The 21,850-nt window shown below is 44.2% G+C and overlaps 1 protein-coding gene across 4 annotated transcripts in view; it reads left to right on the forward strand.

Moving 5' to 3' along the window:
• acox1 (acyl-CoA oxidase 1, palmitoyl) overlaps positions 1-21,850 on the forward strand; it is an 80,132-nt gene that overhangs the window by 21,885 nt on the left and 36,397 nt on the right. Inside the window, exon 3 of one of the 4 annotated variants that reach the window (XM_068057870.1) lies at positions 19,732-19,892. The exons of the other annotated variants lie outside the window; for them this stretch is intronic. Coding sequence (XP_067913971.1) covers positions 19,732-19,892 — 161 coding nt within the window. The remainder of the gene's footprint in view (positions 1-19,731; positions 19,893-21,850) is intronic. 4 annotated transcript variants of the gene reach the window in all.

Here is a 21,850-nt window from a genome sequence, read left to right on the forward strand (position 1 = left end):
TACTTAAAAATGAGGTGCCAACCTGGCGAAGCTATAGCACAGGTCTACATGCATACTAAGCAGCGGAAGCAGTGTGCTATCGACAGAGCTAAGTGATCCCACAATCAATTAATTGGATCAAAGCTCTGCAGTCCTGCCACATCCATTCATGCATGGCAGGACAATTAAACAACTAACAGGAGGAGGAGGCTCCACTAACATCCCCATTCTCAATGATGGGAGAGCCCAGCATATTCCATTTCAGAGGGCAATTAAGAGTCAGCCACATTGCTATGGGTCTAGAGTCAGATGTAGGCCAGACTGGGTGAGGATGGCAGATTTCCTTCCTTCCCTAAAGAACATTGGTGAACCAGATGAGTTTTTAACGACATGGTCGCCCATTACTGAGACTAGCTTTCAATTCCAGATTTATTAATTAATTGAATTATTAATTATCTTCCAATCAGTTCTAAAAGTAAGTGCATAAAACAACAATGAATTGTTAGTCTACTGTAGTTTTAAATTACTCGAACATCAGTGCGAAAGACAAGGCTGAAGCATTTGTAACCATCTTCAGGTAGAAGTGCTGACCAGGTGATCCATCTTGGCCTTCTCTTGAGGTCCCCACCATCACAGATGCCAGTCTTCAAATTCGATCCACTCCACGTGATATCAAGAAATGGCTGAAGGCATTGGATACAGCAAAGGCTATAGGGCTCTGACAGCATTCTGGCTGTTGTACTGAAAACTTGTGCTCCAGAACTAGCCGTGCCCTGAGCCAAGCTGTTCCAGTATAGCTACAACATTGACTATGTGGAAAACCTGACTATGTGGAAAATTGCCCAGGGATGTCTGGTCCACAAAAAGCAGGACAAATCCAATCTGCCAAATACTGCCCATCAGTCTACTCTCAATCATCAGCAAAGTGATGGAAGGTGTCGTCAACATCACTCTTGAGCAGCACCTACTCAGCAATAACCTGCTCAGTGATGCTCAGTTTGGGTTCCGTCAGGGCCACTCTGTTCCAGACCTCATTACAGCTTTGGTCCAAACATGGACAAAAGAGCTGAACTCAAGAGGTGAGGTGAGAGTGACTGCCCTTGACATAAAGGCAGCATTTGACCAAGTATGGCATCAAGGAGCCCTAGCAAAACTGGAGTCAATGGGAATCAGGAGGAAAACTCTCCGCTAGTTGGAGTCAGACCTAGCACAAAGGAAGATGGCTGTGGTTGTTGGAGGCCAATCATCTCAGTCTCAGGCCATCTCTGTAGGAGTTCCTCAGAATCCTCACATCCCAGAAACAAATGGGAAAAAAAAGCACCTCAAATTTATTTTTCCTGTCGTTGTATTCAAATCTCTCCATGGCTCGCCCCACCATAAATCTGCAATTTCCTTGAGCAATACAACCCTCCAAGAACTCTGTTCCTTCAATCCTGGCCTCTAGTGCCGCACCAATTTTACTTTTAAATTTAAGTATTACTGTTGGCGAACATGCCTTCAGCTGCCTGGATTCTGAGATCTGGAATTCCCCTGACACCCCTCGACCTCTCTGTCCTCCTTTAAGATGCTCCTTAAAACCGACCTCTATGACTGAGCTTTTGATCACCAGTCCTGATATGTACCCCTTTGGCTGAGTGTCAATTTTTGTCCGATTGCGCTCCTGTGGGATGTTTTATTATGTTAAAGGTGTGATAGAAACTCAATCTTAATTATATAGTTATCACGATGGGAACATTCAGTTGCGGTTATTGATCTTAGTAAAAGTAGCTGACTATGAATCAATGCAGTTTCACTGCCTGTTCTTATTTTCAAGATTACACCATGCAGCACCTGACATTAGGACACATTCAGGCCAAACTTTGACTTTTAATTACAAATGATATGACTGCTTTCCTGCAGTAGGAGTGCTGGACAGTTAATTTTGACAATACACTGATCAGGGTTTTGTCAAGTTGTTTTTGTTGCCTTTGGCTTGAATTGGCCATCTTGAAATCGCCTCCAACACTTTAGAAAGCCTAAAATGCTTGAAACTACTGCAGCTGAATAGCACCGCAGGCAGTTGGCCCCCATCACAGCAAGTAAATCGAATGCATCATTTTAAAAGAGGACATTTGACTAAATAAAACCTACATTAATATAATAATCTGCATCTACTGAACAGCTTTTGTTACAGGGATTTTCTTGCAGTGTTATTGGCCCCGAGGCTGGCGAGAATAAAGCCCCTTTGTCTTTCACTAAGCTAAACAAAGAGACCAAGAATTCTTTTCCCCCAGCTTAACTTTGTCCATGTATAAACTTCCTTTATTTTTATGGCTGCAAGATCACAGAGAATAAATTCATTTGCTTTTCACTAAGCTAGATGGACAAGTCCTGCGAAACATAATTCACTTTATCTACATGTTCAATTGTACAACTTTTAAATTCTCAATCGCAAAATTAGATCTTTTTAGTTCTTTTTTGATGGTGCAGTTTCATTATTGCCTGCACTGTGGTACCTATATTAGTTCAATTGTGATCGAAGAATTGTCCCTTTGTATTCATCTATAAGTTTGAGGGTCTCCTACAAACTGATGTGGAAAGGATGTTCCGCCTTGCGGGGGAATCTAGAACTAGGGGTCACTATTTAAAAAAAGGGGTCGCCCACTTAATACAGAGATGAGGAGAAACTTTTTCTCTCAGAGGGTCGTGAGACCTTGAAATTCTCTTCCTCAAAAGGTAGTGGAAGCAGATTCTTTAAATATTTTTAAGGCAGAGGTAGATAGATTCTCCAAGCCTGCAGACTGCTACAGCCAGCGACAAGGGGAAGAGAGCCAACTACAGATTCTGCCTTCAAACAACCCAGAGCAAACCAGGCCAACCAAAGTGCACTTTGACCAGCGAGGGCTTGAAGAATACAGCTTCAGCCGAGGACTACTGGATTTACAGACTGTATTTAAGTTCCATTTATTCTGGAATTTAATCCAATCACCAAATCTATTTTCCCTCCTCTAATCTGTTTGTGTGTGTGTGTGATTATTGTGTGAATGTGTAGCATATTTTTAAATTGGGTTAGAGTGTTAAATATAATAAACTTACTTTCTTGTTTAAACTCAGGAAAACCTGTCCGATTGGTTCTTTCACAATCACAGTAAAGGAAAAAGGTAACACACTCTCAGGTGGTAAGCACAACCACTGTCTAAATGGAATAAACCCTGTTGCAGTCAAATAAGAGGAAGGGGTGAAAGGGGAGCCTGAAATCTCCTCCTCGCCTGGCCTTCTTGCTATAAAACTCAATATTCCATCAGTTTTTCTTTAACGGCTTTATCCACTTGAAGTGTTGCTTTTCATGTATAGTGAACATGAACCCCCAAATTCCTCCAATCTTTCACATCACCTAGCGTTCCTCCAGTAAAAATACAATTTTTTAAAACCGAAATGTACCAACTCACGTTTATTGGCAATGAATTCCATCTGCAACTTTTTCTTTTGTCCATCTTCTTGTCAATATCCTTTTGTTACTTTCTTTGGTCCTCAGCATTATTTATTATACCTCCTATTTGGTACAAAATTTGTCCACCACAGGCTTCTAGCCTGGTTTGCAAGTCCTTAATGTATATTGTGAACAAAACTAGTCTCAGAACAGAATGCCTTGGGATACCACTACCCACTGCCAACACTTAGACACTGCCCTTAACTCCTCGCTGTTTTGTCCCTTCGAAATAACTTTAATTTCTCGTTATTCCACACCCCTTAACCTCCCTCAGTTGTATTTGTGGTACCTTGTCAAAGGCTTTCTGAAAGTTCATGTACACCACATCTGCATTTCCCCATCCACCACATCCGTTGCCTCAAAGAACGAGCACAAACCTCCTTTCTGCAGTTGGTGTTGGCTGATCCTAATTTTCTTTTCATTTTAGATATTTAGTAATTTCATCTTTCATTAAGATTTGCCGACCTCAGATGCTAAATTAACTGACGTAATTACCCGGTTTAACTCTGTCTCCCCTTTTTTTGAAAATACATATTGCATTGGTCACTCTCTAGTCTTCCAGCACACATCCAATCTCAACAGAACACAATATAATTTCTTGAGCCTCCACTGGTTCTACTGCCATTTCGCTCGGGATCCTTGGAAATATCCCTACAGGTCCTAAACTTTGTCCTCCTTTTGCTCTACTAATGTTTATTCTCTTTTGCTTTTAACCAACTTGGGATTTTCCTCCTCCCCAGTATCCTTCTCTTTGTAAATGCAGAAGCAAAATACTTGAGTATCCCATGTCACCACTTCCTTATTTGGTGTTTATTTAACGGCGAATATCTGGGAGTAAAGGCCTGCTCGGATATAAAATAGAAACCCGACCCGGGCCCGACCTGACCACAGCCAACCTGGGCCCGAGTCCTTTAATTGTTTTCCCACCCAACCCGACACGAATATCGCATTAAATTTAATGATATCAAACATGTTATTGTGCTGTACCTTGTCCAGATGGTAATACTTGTGATCCTGTTCATTTGTTCCGGCAGCAGGCTATTCTTACAGATCGAGTATGTGGGGAATCATGGGTGAGCCTGATCCTGTGAGTTCCCGGAAGCAGCGTTGTCCAGCCTGAACCCGAACCCGAATGCTGGATTCGGAATATAGACGCGTCCTGACCTGAACCCCACACGTGTAGTCGGGTTCGGGTTGGGTAGCCAGGCCTTATCTGGGAGTGCCTGTAAACATAGTTTCTCATGAGTGTGTTTAGACAATCTCTGACGCTAATCACAAAGTTCAAGCTTTTCATAACCGTTGTCCAAATCTAGTAAGTCACCCTTATGACTCCACAGAATCTTTTATTACATACAGCTAAGAGTTTCGCAAATAATTGTTGTCTCATTCTAAGTCGCCCATTTTTTTGTCCTACGTTAGCTGATGTAAGAAGGTCCAGTGATCAATGCATTCTGTGGCATAACTTCACGAGAACAGCTTGACTGTAGAATAAATGACAAATTCAGAGTGCTAAACCACTGAGTGCAACAGTGAATACAGCAACACAGGAAACAGGCAGAACACACCAACATACATCAACTCTGCACAAAACATCTTAATAGAAAAACAAAAGGACACAATTTTGTACTTTCTCATCAGCCTGCACCATGTCAAACAGACAACATCTTTATACAGCTCATAGGTATTGTAAGAAATGGCAGTGTCAGGGTATATATGGAAACCAGTCAATACACAGAGGCACCTGTCTGCATGTGGCCCAGATACAGGTATCATATCTCACTTCCCTCTTCTCCTGCAGCACATCTGATCCTAATGCTGATCAACCCAGTAATCATGGACAGCCGACATCTCAAAGCACCAGCGGTGCCTCCGCAAGATCCTGCAAATTCAGTGGCAGGACAGGTGCTCCAATATCAGTGCCCTCTCTCTGGCCAACACCCCCAGTATTGAGACACTGATCGTAGCTAGTTAGTTACGCTGGGTAGGCCACATCGTCCACATGCCTGACACAAGACTCCCAAAACAAGCTTTCTATTCCGAGCTCTCTCATGGCAAGAGGCTACTATCAGGAGGGCAGAAGAAACGCTATGAGGATTTTCTTAAAGCCTTCCTGAAAAAAATGTGACACCTCCACTGATTCGTGGGAATCTCTTGCCCGAGACCGCCCAAAATAGAGATGAAGCATCCGCGAAGGTGCCAGCCAGTTCAAACAATGTCAACATGCCCAGGCAGTGATCAAGTGCAAACAGCAGAAGGAGCGTTCAGAAGTTCAAGCATCCCATTCACTCGCCTCACCAAACACCACCTGCCCCACCTGTGGCAGAGTGTGTGGATCCAGAATTAGACTATTCAGTCACCTAAGGACCCACAACCCTGGAGTGGAAGAAAGTCATCCTCATTCCAAGGAACTGCCTAAGAAGGAGAATCATGGACAGTACTTACAGTGACCCTGGGAACCACAAGTCACTCCGAGCCCATCTCACCATCATCCAGGGTATTTGAAGCTCAAATCCCCCTGGATCTGCCTCTCCCCAGGTATCTAGAGCCACCTCGCCCACCCAAAGTATCAGTCTATGTTCCACTACCCTTGTCCCCTAGTTCACTTAATTGTTCTCTGGAGGCTAACCTCCCCATATATCCCAGAGCCCAATTCCTCTAAGACCTACCACCCATGCCCCTCACTCATCTGTCACCTTCTTTTGACCTGGCCTTCCTTGTGCCCTGTCAATTCCACCCCCCTTCCCCATCTCTCATTTGTTCCTTTCTGTCCAGTCCTGCCCCTCCCACCCCAGTCTCTCCCTCTCCTCTCCTGTTTTCCCCCGTCCCTCCCATCCTGTTTCCCCGATGGCACCTCTCCTTGTCCCTTGGCCTGGGCACTTTGGAAACACAACGGTGCCAGCAACCACTGTGGGCCTGTTCTTCTCATAACATCTTTCCATTGTTTTCTTATTTCTATCATACCTGTACACCCCATTAATCCTCAAGTTTGGTTGGTTTCTAGCCAATTCAGCCTTTTTGAAATGAAGTAGTCTCCTCCTTCAATAATATGTATACATTCAGCAACTTTACCGACTCCTTTTTAAGTAGTAGGTATATGACATCAGAGGTGAAAGCTGGTATGTGTGAATGGTCTGAGTTCCAGTGCTGGGGTACCGACTTCCTTGTTTAAGTTGCCTGGAGAAGAGAAGACTAAATGGCAACCTGATAGAGGCCTTCAAAATTATGAAGGGTTTGATACTGTGCATGTGAAGCAACTTTTTCCATTTGCAGTTGAGTGAAGAGCAAGGGGGCATAAATATAAGATAGGAGGAATTTCTTTAAGCAAACTGCTGAGAATGTGGAACTTGCTGCCACATAGCGTGGTTGAAGCGGAGAGCATTGATGCATTTAAGGGGATGGACATCAAACGAACATTGTTGAATGGGGTTGTTCTTGGTTCTCTGCAAAGTTGAAGCCTTTGGCCATTTCCTTAGTTTCAACAGTTGGTATTAGAGCATTATTTGCACTTTACTTGTGCTTGTGTTCTTTCCTGTCGGGTGCTATTGAATCACCAGCTGCTTTTAGATTGTTGGGGGCCCAAACTGTATAGAGTTTCCATATACTTGCAGAGCTTACATTTCCATTGTTGCTGATTCCACAGCCAGCCGAGGGAAGCTTTCTGCTCATTGCTAATAGTAACTTTTTAACTCTCTTAAAAGTGTTTACACATCCTGCTTATATTTTTCATAGATTAATTTATTTTTTTACCAAAAATGTTTTTAATCCTGTTTGATTCCAAAGGTGGGGTTTAGGGAGCTAGGAAAGAGGCTAGCAAACAGAACCTCAAAGATAGTAATCTCTGGATTGCTGCCAGTGCCACAAGCTGTGAATATGCAAATAGGAGGAGAGAGAAGATGAATGCGTGTCTGGAGAGATGGTGCAAGAGGGAGGTCTTTATATTCCTGGGACATTGGGACTGATTTTGGGCTTGGTGGGACCTGTATAGGCTAGACGGTTTGCATCTAAACAAAACTGGGACCAATGTCCTCATGGGGCGGTTTGCTAGTGCTAATCGGTAGGGTTTAACCTAAATTGGCAGGGGGCTGAGCACCAAGATGTAGCATAAGAAAGGAGAAACAGGGTGCATGAAAGATTGGGGGAGTTTGAGAGCACCAGAGTAAGAAATAGTAAGGTATTAGGTGGGGCCTAACTAAGAGAGAACACAATACATCCTGAATTAGGTTTACAGTGCACGTATGTAAATGCACAGAACATGGTAAATAAGGTTGGTGAGCTGCAGGTGCAGATAGACATATGAGAATATGATGCTGCTGTGATAACGGATTGGGCACTAAATAATCCTGGATACAAGGTGTTCAGGAAAGATAGGGCAGAAAAGAAAGGAGGAGGGGTGGCAGTATTGATTAAGGAGAATATTACATTGCTGGAGAGAGAGGATGTTCTGGAGAAGACAAGGACAGAATCGATTTCGTTCGGGTTAAGAAACATTTGAGGTGTCATTACACAACTGGGTGTGTTCTATCGGCCACCAACTAATGGGAACGATTTTTCTTTTCATTCGTGGGATGTGTGTGTCACTAGCTATGCCAGCATTTATTGCCCATCCCTAATTGCCCTTGAGAAGGTGGTGGTGAGCTGCCTTCTTGAACCGCTGCAGACCGTGTGGGGTAGGTACACCCACAGTGCTGTTAGGAAGTGAGTTCCAGGATTTTGACCCAGTGACAGTGAAGGAACGGCGATATAGTTCCAAGTCAGGATGTTGTGTGACTTGGAGGGGAACTTGCAGTTGGTGATGTTCCTATGCATCTGCTGCTCTTGTCCTTCTAGTTGGTAGAGGTCGCGGGTTTGGAAGGTGCTGTCTAAGGAGCCTTGGTGCGTTGCTGCAGTGCATCTTGTAGATGATACACACTGCTGCCACTATGCATTGGTGGTGGAGGGAGTGAATGTTTGTGCATGGTGTGCCAATCAAGCGGGCTGCTTTGTTCTGGATGGTGTCGAGCTTCTTGAGTGTTGTTGGAGCTGCACCCATCCAGGCAAGTGGAGAGTATTCCATCACACTCCTGACTTGTGCCTTGTAGATGATGGACAGGCTTTGGGGAGTCAGGAGGTGAGTTACTCGCTTCAGGATTCCTAGCCTCTGACCTGCTCTTGTAGCCACGGTATTTATATGGCTACTCCAGTTCAGTTTCTGGTCAATGGTAGCCTCTAGGATGTTGATAGTGGGGGATTCAGCGATGGTAATGCCATTGAATGTCAAGGGGAGATGGTTAGATTCTCTCTTGTTGGAGATGGTCATTGCCTGGCACTTGAGTGGCGCAAATGTTACTTGCCACTTATCAGCCCAAGCCTGGATATTGTCCAGGTCTTGCTGCATTTCTATACGGACTGCTTCAGTATTTGAAGAGTCGCGAATGGTGCTGAATATTGTGCAATCATCAGCGAACATCCCCACTTCTGACCTTATGATTGAAGGAATGTCATTGATGAAGCAGCTGAAGATGGTTGGGCCCAGGACAGTACCCTGAGGAACTCCTGCAGTGATGTCCTGGAGCTCAGATATATCTCTAAGTGCTGTATCTCTAAATAAGTAAATAAAAAAAATAAAATGATTGGCCTGCAACAACCACAGCCATCTTCCTTTGCGCTAGGTATGACTCCAACCACCAGAGAGTTTTCCCCCTGATTCCCATTGACTCCAGTTTTGCTAGAGCTCCTTGATGCCATACTCTGTCAAATGCTGCCTTGATGTCCAGGGCAGTCACTCTCACCTCACCTCTGGAGTTCAGCTCTTTTGTCCATGTTTGAACCAAGGCTGTAATGAGGTCAGGAGCTGAGTGGCCCTGGTGGAACCCAAACTGAGCGTCACTGAGCAAGTTATTGCTAAGCAAGTGCTGCTTGATGGCACTGTTGATGACAACTATAGAGGAACAAATTTGCTAGAAAATTACAGAGAGGTACAAAAACTCTAGTGATAATGGGAGACTTTATCTTCATATAGACTGAGATAGTAATAGTGTAAAAGGTGGGGGTGGGGAAGAGTTTCTGAAGAGCATGCAGAAGAATTTTCTTGATCAGTATTTTTCCAGCCCAATGAGGAAGGATGTGTTGCTGGATCTCGTTCTGGAGAATGAGATGGATCAAGTGTCAGTCAGGGAACATTTAGGAGACAAGTGATCATAGTATCATAAGGTTTAGGTTAGCTATGGAATAGGCCAAGGATCAATTTAGAGTGAAAATATTGTAGCATGTGGGAGCTCCTAGACACCAGTGTGATCCACGGCACCAACATCTGCAGCAAGTGTCTGTGGCTGAATGAGCTTCTGATCAACGTGGATGAGCTGGAGGCCAAGCTACAGACACTGAGATGCATCAGGGAGGGGGAAAGTCACCTGGGCACTTTGTTCCAGAAGGCAGTCACATCCCATTGGATAGCATTTTCTGATTTGGTCATTGGTCAGGCACAGGAAGGTGTGACTGTGAGTGTGGCAGGTAAGGGGATCGAGAAGGTATAAGTGGAGGAGTCTCAGCCCTTGCAATTGTTCAACAGGTTTGAGGTTCTTTCAGCTTGTATGGATGAGGGCGAGGGCTGCAGGGTGCATGAGCAAACTGACCATGGCACCATAGGAATGTAGTGATAGTAGGGGACAGTATAGTCAGGGGGATAGACACAGTTCTCTGCAGCCAAGAGTGAGAGTCCAGACAGCTTTGCCTGCCTGGTGCCAGGGTTTGGAACGTCTGCTCAGGGCTGGAGAGGATCTTGCAGTGGGAGGGGGAGGATCCAGTTGTCGTGGTCCATGTGGGTACCAATGACATAGATGGGACTAGGAAGCAGGCTCTGCATAGAGAGTATGAGCACCTAGGCGCTAACTTAAAAAGCAGACCTTAAAAGTAATAATCTCTGGATTATTGTCTGAGCCATGAGCAAATTGGTGTAGGATCAATAAAATTAGAGAACGAAATGCATGGCTTAAAGATTGGTGTAGGAGAAATGGGTTTGAATTCATGGGTATTTGCACCAGTACTGAGGAAAATGGGGGCTGTACCATTGGGACGGTCTTCACCTGAACTGTGCTGGGACCAGTGTTCTGGCGAGTTGTACATCTGGGGAGGTAAACAGGACTTTAAACTAAATAGTGGGGATGAAGAATCATGAGGAATTTTTTTTTTATTCAACAGGTAGTTAAGATCTGGAATGCTGGGCTATGGGGAAAGGGCAGGGGAGTGAGACTAGCAGAGTTGCTCTAGCAGGGAGCCAGCATGGACACGACTGGCTGAATGGCCTCCTTTTGTGCTGTAACCATTCTATGGTTCTATTATTCTTATTTTCCCTTAAGATGGTCATGTCACATAATGCCAGGTCACCTGGTGCTGGGTCATAATGTTATTTTCACCATAAATTCATTTGAAATGTTTCATTTTTAATATATAATAGTCACGGTAAATGACAATGTAATTAGGGTATAGTGCCCTGTAAGCAACATTTCCTTGAGCAATAGAATGACACTTTCTGTTGGATATGAGCCCTTATCAAAGGGAAAACAGAACCAAATGTAACAAGTATACAATGTTTGCATTTGTGGGTGAGTCTAAAACTAGGGGTCATAAATAAAAGATAGTCACTGATAAATCCTGTAAGGAATCCAGGAGAAACCTCTGTACCCAGAGAGTGGTTAGAATGTGGAACCCACTAGTATAGATGCATTTAACGGAAATCTAGACAGACATAAGATGGAGAAAGAAATCAAAGGATTTGTTGATGGGGTGAGATGAAGTGGGAGGGAGGAGGCTTGGGAGCATAAACCGAATGGGTGGGTGTTGATTTGTGGCTTGTTTCAATGGAGTGTTGCTTTTCCTTAGCTACTTTTATTACAAATGTAGCCCTGCAGATGCCACAGGTCCCTGAATAACTGAACATTAACAGCAGGGATGGTTTTGTTATCTCTTGACATGAGTGTAAATGGAGGAAGAAGTCTTTCCTTGAATCTGTAGCTCTGCTGTGGTTGGTGTCAAGGTGGCACGGATTGACTGCTTGTTGATCAGAGGGCGGTTGGCTGACCTGCTTCATCTGTAGCCCTGTGATGAAATTCATGATTTTTTTATACTCTCACTGATCAAGGATTCAGGTCCCAGGATTACGGATCCATCATTCATTGACCTCTAGGCTCCATGGGTAAACTACAGATCCTTGCGGTACACCACTAGTAACTAAACTCCAGGATGAACATTTGCCATCAACCACCACCCTCTGTCTTCTTTCAGCTAGCCAATTTCTGATCCAAAGCTCTAAATCAACTTCAACCCCATACTTCCGTATTTTCTGCAATAGCCTACCATGGGGAACCTTATCAAACGCCTTACTGAAATCCATATACACCACATCCACTGCTTTACCCTCATCCACCTGTTTGGTCACCTTCTCGAAAAACTCAATAAGGTTTGTGAGGCACGACCTACCCGTCACAAAACCGTGCTGACTATCGCTAATGAACTTATTCTTTTCAAGATGATTATAAATCCTATCTCTTATAACCTTTTCCAACATTGTACTAGTGATCCAGAGATATGAGTTCAAATTCCACCACAGCAGCTGGGGAATTTAAATTCAGTTAATTAAATAAGTCTGGAATAAAGAGCTAGCATCAGTAATGGTGATCATGAAATTACTGGATTGTTGTAAAAACCCATCTGGTTCACTAATGTCTGTTAAGGATGGAAATCTGCTGTCTTTACCTGGTCTGCCCTACATGTGACTGCACACCCACAACAATGTGGATAACTCTTAACTGCCCTCTGAAACAGCCCAGCAGACAACTCAGTTGTCAAGAAGACAGTTCACCACCACCTTCTCAAGGGCTATAAATGTTGGTCTTGCCAGTGAGTTTGAGGGATCTGAAACAGTTCTCAAGAGTTTAACTTTCTCTGCACCTCTGCTGAGCTTAATCCAGATATTTTGTGTTGCTGCACTCAGTGCTGGTTATGAGAAGTTACTGTATTGCTATCGATACTGATAATCTAACTCCCTCACATTGTTGCCCTCCAACTCCTCCCAGTAGTACTCCGAGTTGCTGACTGTATCAGGATTGAGGTTAACCCTACCCTCTCACATTATCTGAGTAATATCTCCCAACCTATTCCCTGTGTACTGTTGAGGTGGGTTCCATTTGATCTTTCACCCTGTTGCCTCTGCTGGAGATTGCAATTGAACTGTGCAACGTGTTCACCTCCATTCTAATCTTGTCAGCATCTGTCTCTGCTTTAAATGCTGCAGGACTGAGGTGTCGAGATGACGCTCATGCGCTCTTTTTAGGCCTTGAGCCTCGGCATGCCAGTCCACAAAGCTCAGTCCGCTAGGTAACTATCTGGGCTTGTTTTTCTCACTTGCTGGATGGCCCAATTTTGAATTTTGTTTACCCTGTAGATTTGGGAAGTGCTGTGCTGCTGCTGATCAGTGAGTATGTCCTGAAACTGAGCAACCAGCTCCGTTTCAGTAACCTGAGAAATGTACATGAGTGCGGCCAATGACTTTTTACATGTGGCTCTTTAAGCTCATGGCCCATTAGACTGAAAAAGTTGGACACTCTTTTTCTGTAAGGTCCAACTGGTAGTGTGGGATTGCAGAGAAATGCTTGGGAGGGTGGGGAATGCATCGGGGTGACTAGGATTGCAGATCAATTCTCTGGAGATGGCAGCACACACTAATGTTCCAAAGAGGCTTTGCTCTGTTCCATTATTGCTGCAATCACTGATGTGTGTGGCATTTTATAATGTAACATATAAGTTCTTACTGGCACTGATCTGTCAGTCCTGCTGTAGCGTAATTTTTAAGCCACGGTTCATGGAGAATATGGTTCAGATGCAGAAATGTAGTTCCTCAGAGGTATATTTTACTCACTAATATTGAACTTCTGGCATATTTTGGAGGAAGACCCAATGAATCATGTAGTTCAGTGAGGACATCAGTAAAATATCTGCTACTGAACGCCCTGCCCATTGTAGTCAAGTGCAATGTGGACCAGTAAACTCTCATCTATGGCTTTTACCGATTTAGCTGGTCTCTGCTGAGGGGGTTAGTAAGATTGCTGCAATTGGCTTGCTGCCCATAAGGTTAAGGAAACATAGAAAATAGGAGCAGGAGTAGGCCATTTGGCCCTTCGAGCCTGCTCCACCATTCATTAAGATCATCCAGCTCAGTAGCCTGTTCCCGCTTTCGCCCCATACCCTTTGATCCCTTTAGACCCAAGAGCTATATCTAATTCCTTGTTGAAAACATACAATGTTTCAGCCTCAACTGCTTTCTGTGGTAGCGAATTTCACAGGCTCACCTCTCTCTGGGTGAAGAAATTTCTCCTCATCTCAATCCTGAAAGGTTTACCTGTATCCTTAGACTATGACCCCTGGTTCTGGACTCCCCCACCATTGGGAACATTCTTCCTGCATCTACCCTGTCAAGTCTTGCTAGAATTTTATAAGTTTCTATGAGATCCTCCCTCACTCTTCTGAACTCCAGGAAATATAATCCTAACCGACTCCATCTCTCCTCGTACGCCAGTCCTGCCTTCCCAGGAATCTGTCTGGTAAACCTTCGCTGCACTCCCTCTATAGCAAGAACATCCTTCCTCAGATAAGGAGACCAAAACTGCACACAATATTCCAGGTGTGGCTTCACCAAGGCCCTGTATAATTGCAGCAAGACATCCCTGCTCCTGTACTCGAATCCTGTCGCTATGAAGGCCAACATACCATTTGCCTTTTTACCACCTGTTGCACCTGCATGCTTACCTTCAGCGACTGGTGTACAAGCACACCCAGGTCTCGCTGCATATTCCCCTCTCTCGGTTTATAGCCGTTCAGATAACAATCTGCTTTCCTGTTTTTGCTACCAAAGTGGATAACCTCACATTTATCCACATTATACTGCATCTGCCATGCATTTGCCCACTCACTCAACTTGTCCAAATCACCCTGAAGCCTCTCTGCATTCTCCTCACAACTCACGCTCCCACCCAGTTTTGTGTCATCTGCAAATATGGAGATATTACATTTAGTTCCCTCATCACAATCATTAATATATATTGTGAATAGCTGGGGTCCTAGCACCGATCCCTGTGGTAACCCACTAGTCACTGCCTGCCATTTGGAAAAAGATCCATTTACCCCTACTCTTTGTTTCCTGTCTGCCAACCAATTTTCTATCCTTTCCAATACACTACCCCCAGTCCCATGTGCTTTAATTTTACATGCTAATCTCTTATGTGGGACTTTGTCGAAAGCCTTCTGAAGTCCAAATAAACCACATTCACTGGCTCCCCCTCATCAACTCTACTAGTTACATCCTTGAAGAATTCTAGTAGATTTGTCAAGCATGATTTCCCTTTCGTAAATCCATGCTGACTCTGCCCGATTCTACCACTGTTCTTCAAGTACTCTGCTATAAAATCTTTGATAATGGACTTCAGAATATCCCCTCTACCGACGTCAGGCTGACTGGTCTATAATTCCCTGCTTTCTCGCTACTTCCCTTTTTAAATAGTGGGGTTACATTAGCTACCCGCCAATCTGTAGGAACTGTTCCAGAGTCTATAGAATCTTAGAAGATGACCACCAATGCATTCACTATTTCTAGGGCCACTTCCTTAAGTACTCTGGGATTTAGATTATCAGGCCCTGGGGATTTATCGGCCTTCAATCCCATCAATTTCTCCAACATCATTTCTCTACTAATACTGATTTCCTTCAGTTCCTCCCTCTCACTAAGCCCTGTGTTCCCCAACGTTTCTGGGATGATATTTGTGTCTTCCTTTGTGAAGACAGAACCAAAGTATGCATTTAGTTGGTCAGCCATTTCTTTATTCCCCATAGTAAATTCCCCTGTTTCTGACTGTAAGGGACCTACATTTGTCTTCACCAATCTTTTTCTCTTCACCAATCTTTTTCTCTTCACATACCTATAGAAACTTTTACAGTCAGTTTTTATGTTCCCTGCAAGCTTGCTTTCGTACTCTATTTTCCCCTTCTTAATCAATCCCTTGGTCCTCCTTTGCTGAATTCTAAACTGCTCCCAGTCCTCAGGTCTGTTGTTTTTTCTGGCGAATTTATATGCCTGTTCCTTGGATCTAATGCTATCTCTAATTTCCCTTGTAAGCCATGGTTTGGCTACCTTTCCCATTTTACTTTTGCACCAGACAGGGATAAACAGTTGTTGCAGTTCATCCATGCGCACTTTAAATGTGTGCCATTGCCTATCCACCGTCATCCTTTTAAGTAACGTTTCCCAATCCGTCAAAGCCAACTCGCGCCTCATACCTTTGTAGTTTATTTTACCAAGATTCAGGAACCTTGTCTCAGAATCAACTACGTCACTCTACATCTTGATGAAGAATTCTATCATATTATGGTCGCTTATCCCCAAGGGGTCTCGCACCACTAGATTGTCAATTATTCCTCTCTCATTACACAATACCCAGTCTAGGATGGCCTGTTCTCTTGTTGGTTCCTCAATGTATTGGTCCAGAAAACCATCCCGTATACACTCCAAGAATTTCTCCTCCACGGTATTGTGACTAATTTGATTTGCCCAATCTATATGCAGATTAAACTCACCCATAATTACAGATATTCCTTTATCGCATGCATCTCTAATTTCCTGTTTAATGCCATTCCCAACATCACCACTACAGTTTGGGGGTCTATATACAACCCCCACTAAAGTTTTTTGCCCCTTAGTGTTTCTCAGCTCTACCGATACAGATTGCACGTCGTCAGAGCTAATATCTTTCCTCACTATTGCGTTAATTTCCTCTTTAACCAGCAATGCAACTCCACCGCCTTTTGCTTTTTGTCTGTCCTTCCTAAATACTGAATATCCTTGGATGTTCATTTCCCATCCCTGGTCACCTTGCAGCTATGTATCCGTAATCCCGACTATATCATACCCGTTTACATCTATTTGCGCGATTAATTCATCCACTTTATTACGAATGCTCCGCGTGTTAAGGCACAAAGCCTTAAGGCTTGTCTTTTTAACATTACTTGTCCCCTTCCCACTATTTTTCACTGTGGCCCTGTTTGATTCTGGCCTGTGATTTCTCTGCCTATCACTTTTCTTATTCCCCTTACCGTCTTTTGTTCTTGTCTTTGATCCCACCTCTTCTGACTCCTTGCAAAGGTTCCCATCCCCCTGCCATTTTAGTTTAAAGCCTCCCCGACCACTCTAGCAAATACTCTCCCTCGGACATCAGTCCCGGTCCTGCCCAGGTGTAACCCATCCAGTTTGTACTGGTCCCACCTCCCCCAGAACCGGTCCCAATGTCCCAGGAATCTAAAACCCTCCCCTTCACACCATCTTTTCAGCCACGTATTCATCCGATATATCCTGCTATTTCCCGCTCAGTCCGCAAGCAGGACCCTGAGCTTCCGGTTGCTTGCCATTTCAACACTTCCCCTGCTCTCATGCTCACATCTCTGTCCTAGGATTGCTGCAGTGTTCCAGTGAACATCAACGCAAGCTCGAGGAACAGCATCTCATCTACCGATTAGGCACACTACAGCCTGCCGGACTGAACATTGAGTTCAATAATTTCAGAGCATGACAGCCCCCCACTTTACTTTCATTTTTAGTCATTTTTAGTTATTTTTTCTTCCTTTTTTTTTTACATTCCTTTTTACATTTTTTACAATCTTTTTTTTGCATTTATTTCATTTCATCTTAGTTTGTTCAGTTTGCTTACCCACTGTTTTTTTTCAGGTTGTTTTTCTTCAGGTTTGCACTTGCTGCTGTTCAATATTCAGTATATTCACACCTAATCTGTACTAATGCTTTGTCTTTCAACACACCATTAACATATTGTTTGCCTTTGCTCCGTGACCGTTTGGTCAGCTATGTGGCCTGGTCCAATCTGCACCTTCTCCTTTGTTATCTCTTGCCCAACCCCCACCTCACTTGTTTATAACCTGTGACTTTTCTAATATTTGTCAGTTCCGAAGAAGGGTCACTGACCCGAAACGTTAACTCTGCTTCTCTTTCCACAGATGCTGCCAGACCTGCTGAGTGAATCCAGCATTTCTTGTTTTTGTTTCAGATTTCCAGCATCCGCAGTATTTTGCTTTTATTATCCTGCTATTTCTACTCTGACTAGCACGTGGCATTGGTAGTAATCCTGAGATCACTATCTTTGAGGTCCTACTTTTCAACTTACTTCCTCGCTCCCTATATTCTGCTTTTAGGACCTCTTTTTTTTTTACCTACGTCGTTTGTACCAATGTGTACCACGACCACTGGCTGTTCACCCTCCCCCTTCAGAATATCCTGTAACTGCTCTGAGACATCCTTGACCCTAGCACCAGGGAGGTAACATACCATCCTGGAGTCTCTTTTGCGGCCACAGAAATGCCTATCTATTCCCCCTTACAATTGAATCCCCTATAACTATTGCATTCCCACACTTTTTACTCCTCCCTTGTGCAGCAGAGCCAACCGTGTTGCAATGGATTGGACTGTTGCTGCTTTCCCCTGAGAAGCCATTCCCCCCAACAGTATCCAAAGCAGTATATCTGTTTTGCAGGGGAATAGCCACAGGAGATTCCTGAACTGCCTGCCTAGTCCTCTTGCTCTGCCTGGTGGTCCCCCATTCCCTTCCTGCCTGTGGAGTCTGAGTCTGCGGTGTGACCATCTCTCTATACGCGCTATCCACGATACTCTCCGCCTCGTCGATGCTCCACAGTGTCCCCAGCTGCCGCTCAAGCTCCGAAACCCGGGCTTCCAGGAGCTGCAGCTGGAGCCACTTACTGCACACATGCTGATCCCGGGCACTGGAAATGTTCCCGGCTTCTGATGGAGCACGCGGAGCACACCACGGCTTTGAGCTCTCCTGCCATGACTTAACCCTTTAAATTAACCTTTTGGAAGATCTTAATGTCAAATAATATCAATTACTCTAGAAAAACCTTCTCCTACATACCACCAGTTGAGAGAGAGAGAAAGAGAGAGAGAGTATGTGTGTTTATGCATGTGTGCGCACACACTTTGGATGTGGATGGTGTTTGGTTCATCCTGTAGGTTCGTGCATGAAGAATGGCCAATCAGGTGAAGCCCTGAAGAGCCACTGCCTCCAGTGACGGTGCATCCCAGCATGAACCACCTGCTTCCAGATAGGGAGGGTAGGGGAGCAAATTGGAGGGGGGAGGGAGGGCTTCATGTGACCTATGAGAAGCAGATTGTTGGAAAGGATAGTTAAGGAGGTAGACCCTATATAAATCCATTGACCCCTGAGTTTCTTGGTGTCGGGGCCTTCAATTGATGTACCTGCAAATCTGAGGGGTAATAGCTTTCAGTATTTCTGAAGCTATGATGGAAATTTATTTTCCCAGCTGACATCTTGTCATTGTCACAGGTAGTGAGTGAGTTATAGGGAATAATGTCTGTTGTGTTTCAGGTGGTAGCATGCTTACCTCTGAGTCAGAAGGTTGTGGGTTCAAGTCCTATTCCTGGTCTTAAGCACAAAAATCTAGGCTGATGCTCCAGAGCAGTACTGAGGGAGTGCTGCACTGTTAGAAGTGCTATCTTTCAGATGAAATGTTAAACTCAGGTCCCATCTGCCCTCTCAGATGGTTGTAAGTGATCCCTAGAAGAGTAGGGGAGTTATCCCCAGTGTCCTAGCCAATATTTATCCCTCAATCAACATCACAAAAACAGATTGTCTAGTCATTATCGCCCTGCTGTTTGTGGGATCTTGCTATGTGCAAATTGGCAGCTGCTTTCCCTATATTATAACTTTAATTACACTTTAGAAATGCTTCATTGACTGTTAAGCATTTTGAAACGTCCTGAGGTCTTGAAAGGTGCTGCATAAATGCAGGTCCTTTTAGCACTCTTTCATCTGAGGTCTTACTATGACGTAAGTTGATGCCTCGGTGCAGTATTGAGGGTGTGCGGTATTGTCTGAGTGCTCCCTTTGGAGGAGGCAGCAAGGTCCCATCTGCCTGATCCCACAGTGTCACCTGAAAAGCAAGCATTTCTTCCCTCATCTGGCCAACGATCTTTCCCTCAACCAGCTGAAGAATAATTAATGACATGCATCTCATCGCCCTGTGTAGAACATTGCTAGCATGGGTTTAGTTGCTGCATTTGCACGGAAACTCTGAAACGTTGGTAGTAAAGTGTTTTATATAATGCCAGTATTCATCGGAATAGAGCTTGCTCGGAGTAGCTTGGGCGTTTTGTACAGTAAGTATTGCATGACTTTGTGAATCGTTATCCCATGTCAATTATTGATTATACCCTGCAGAATTTGTCTGGCCACCAAAGTAGATGCCATGGGCCTCCACTTTGCCATGTTCATACCCACCCTGGAAAATCAGTGCACTTCAGAGCAGGGAGAGAAATGGCTGCACCTGTCTTACACACAGCAGATCATCGGCACCTACGCCCAGACAGAGCTGGGGCACGGTTAGTGTTTCCAGAGGATGGTTGAGTACTTGATCGCAAGGTCTCCAATTGTGGCACTACAAAATTGAGAGCATGACCTGGCCAGATAGTTGCCCCTACAAGCTGGTGAGGTGCCTAAGTTCAACAATCAGTTTTGGCGAAATGCCAACTCAAAGGCACCAGTGGGTGGGGTGGGGGGGGGGGGGGGGGGTGTGGGCAGGACCGCAGGTACATTCTTGGTGTACAGCGAGTTCCTTGCCTCATTGCTGCTCTTGAGGCAGAGACCATGTAGCGGGAAGATGGTGGATAAAACTGGTGGATCACTCTTGCACACCTCTGGGTGCAACCTGCTGGCCCATCTTCTCACACTTCCTCTTGACTGGCATTGGTGGAGGGATTAGAGATCCAGTCACCTACCCAAGTTTAGCTGAGGACTAGCATGTGACACAAGGATGCAGATCAAGTTGACTTTTTGCAAAATGCAGCTGACAAAAACAAGAATGGGCCATACAGGACTGGAGGTGTTTTTAACTCATAAATTGCAAAGTAATAATTCTTTGACTGGTTTATGGATGAATGAAATCCTGTATCATTCTGGCAAAGCCAGATTGAAACCAAAACCCAACTCTGTGGTGTGTAAGGATTTCTGTACTGTTGCAGGCTCTTATTTCTATCCTATTGAAATGTTTTGGCAGTGACTGCCTCATGCCATATGGCACTAGTTAGTGCACTGATGTACAGTGGTACTTTAAGTACTATTTAATTTTTCTTTACCCAGCCTAGCTCCCCATATTCATCCTGGCACAAGGAGAAGCGCTCTTGAGGTGTTCAGCGATGTAAACCTGATATTCCGAGGCCATTGTCCAAACTGTCTTATCCTTCCTCCTCCCCTCCTCCCCTTTCCTAGGTCATCAGTTGGGTAGGTTTGACCCAACTTTATCTACGAGTGAATGTTGACTAATTCTCTAATTCACTAAATGCTTGTTTGTGCCTGTCCACTCGTGTTGGCTGTTGGCCAATGAATGATTTTGGTGCTTTGCTTAGAATGCACATTGTGGATCACTTCATGAAGACCATACTGTTGATAGATAGTCATTGTAGTAATGAATGGTAAGCGGTGCCTTTGGTGGGATGTCTGAGTGGTCCAATTCACTGGGGTTTACAATGTGAAATAAGATGCATAAATCCCAGCTTCAGTTCCTGTCGCAATCAATTCTGGTGATTGACTGCAAAGTATGTTTTTATTTCTCTCTCTTCCCGTTCTCCTTCCCCTCCCTCCCACTACCCTTTTAGTATTTCATCCAGTCAGTGTGTGAATCTGGACATTGAGAGCTGGTGGTCTGTTTAACCCCAGAGAGCATTAAATCTGAGCATGCGCGTGTGCGGTATGTGCGTGCAAGGGTGTGCAAATGCACAGCCTGTGCATCACATAGAGTAGACTGTTGGTGCCTCTTATTAAATGTGGTGACTGTAAATTATAAAAGTAAAATGCCACATATAATATGTATCTCCCTGCCTCAATTCTTAAATAATTTTATTTATAATATGACAATAAAAGGACTCAAAGGAGAAGATATGTGTTGGAGAATGAGCATTTTGAAAGTACTTTATTTTCACCCCGAATCTTCTCATTTAAGTGAGTTAGGCCTCAGGAATCTGGGCTGGACAGGGTTTAGTTGTGTATCACATGCTTTGAGATGAAGTAAGTTTCTAAACTTGTCAAACAAAATGCGAACACTGAAACTGCAGTAATAGAAGATGCAAAATACTGCAAGTCAAAGGGCCTTGATGGGGACTGTTAGCTCTGTTTTTCTCTTTACAGTTGCTGATTTACCTGCTGTATATTTCCAGCATTTTAAATTTTCTGTTACAAAGTCAGGTCCTGGACATTGCTGTAAATGTTTGAGGCTTTCAAAAAACATAGTCTGTGTGACACAAATCAGTGTCTGTTTCTGTGTTTTTTAAAAGAACTCTGCATA

Source organism: Heterodontus francisci, chromosome 26 (assembly GCF_036365525.1).
Source record: "Heterodontus francisci isolate sHetFra1 chromosome 26, sHetFra1.hap1, whole genome shotgun sequence".
Lineage (NCBI taxonomy): Eukaryota > Metazoa > Chordata > Chondrichthyes > Heterodontiformes > Heterodontidae > Heterodontus > Heterodontus francisci.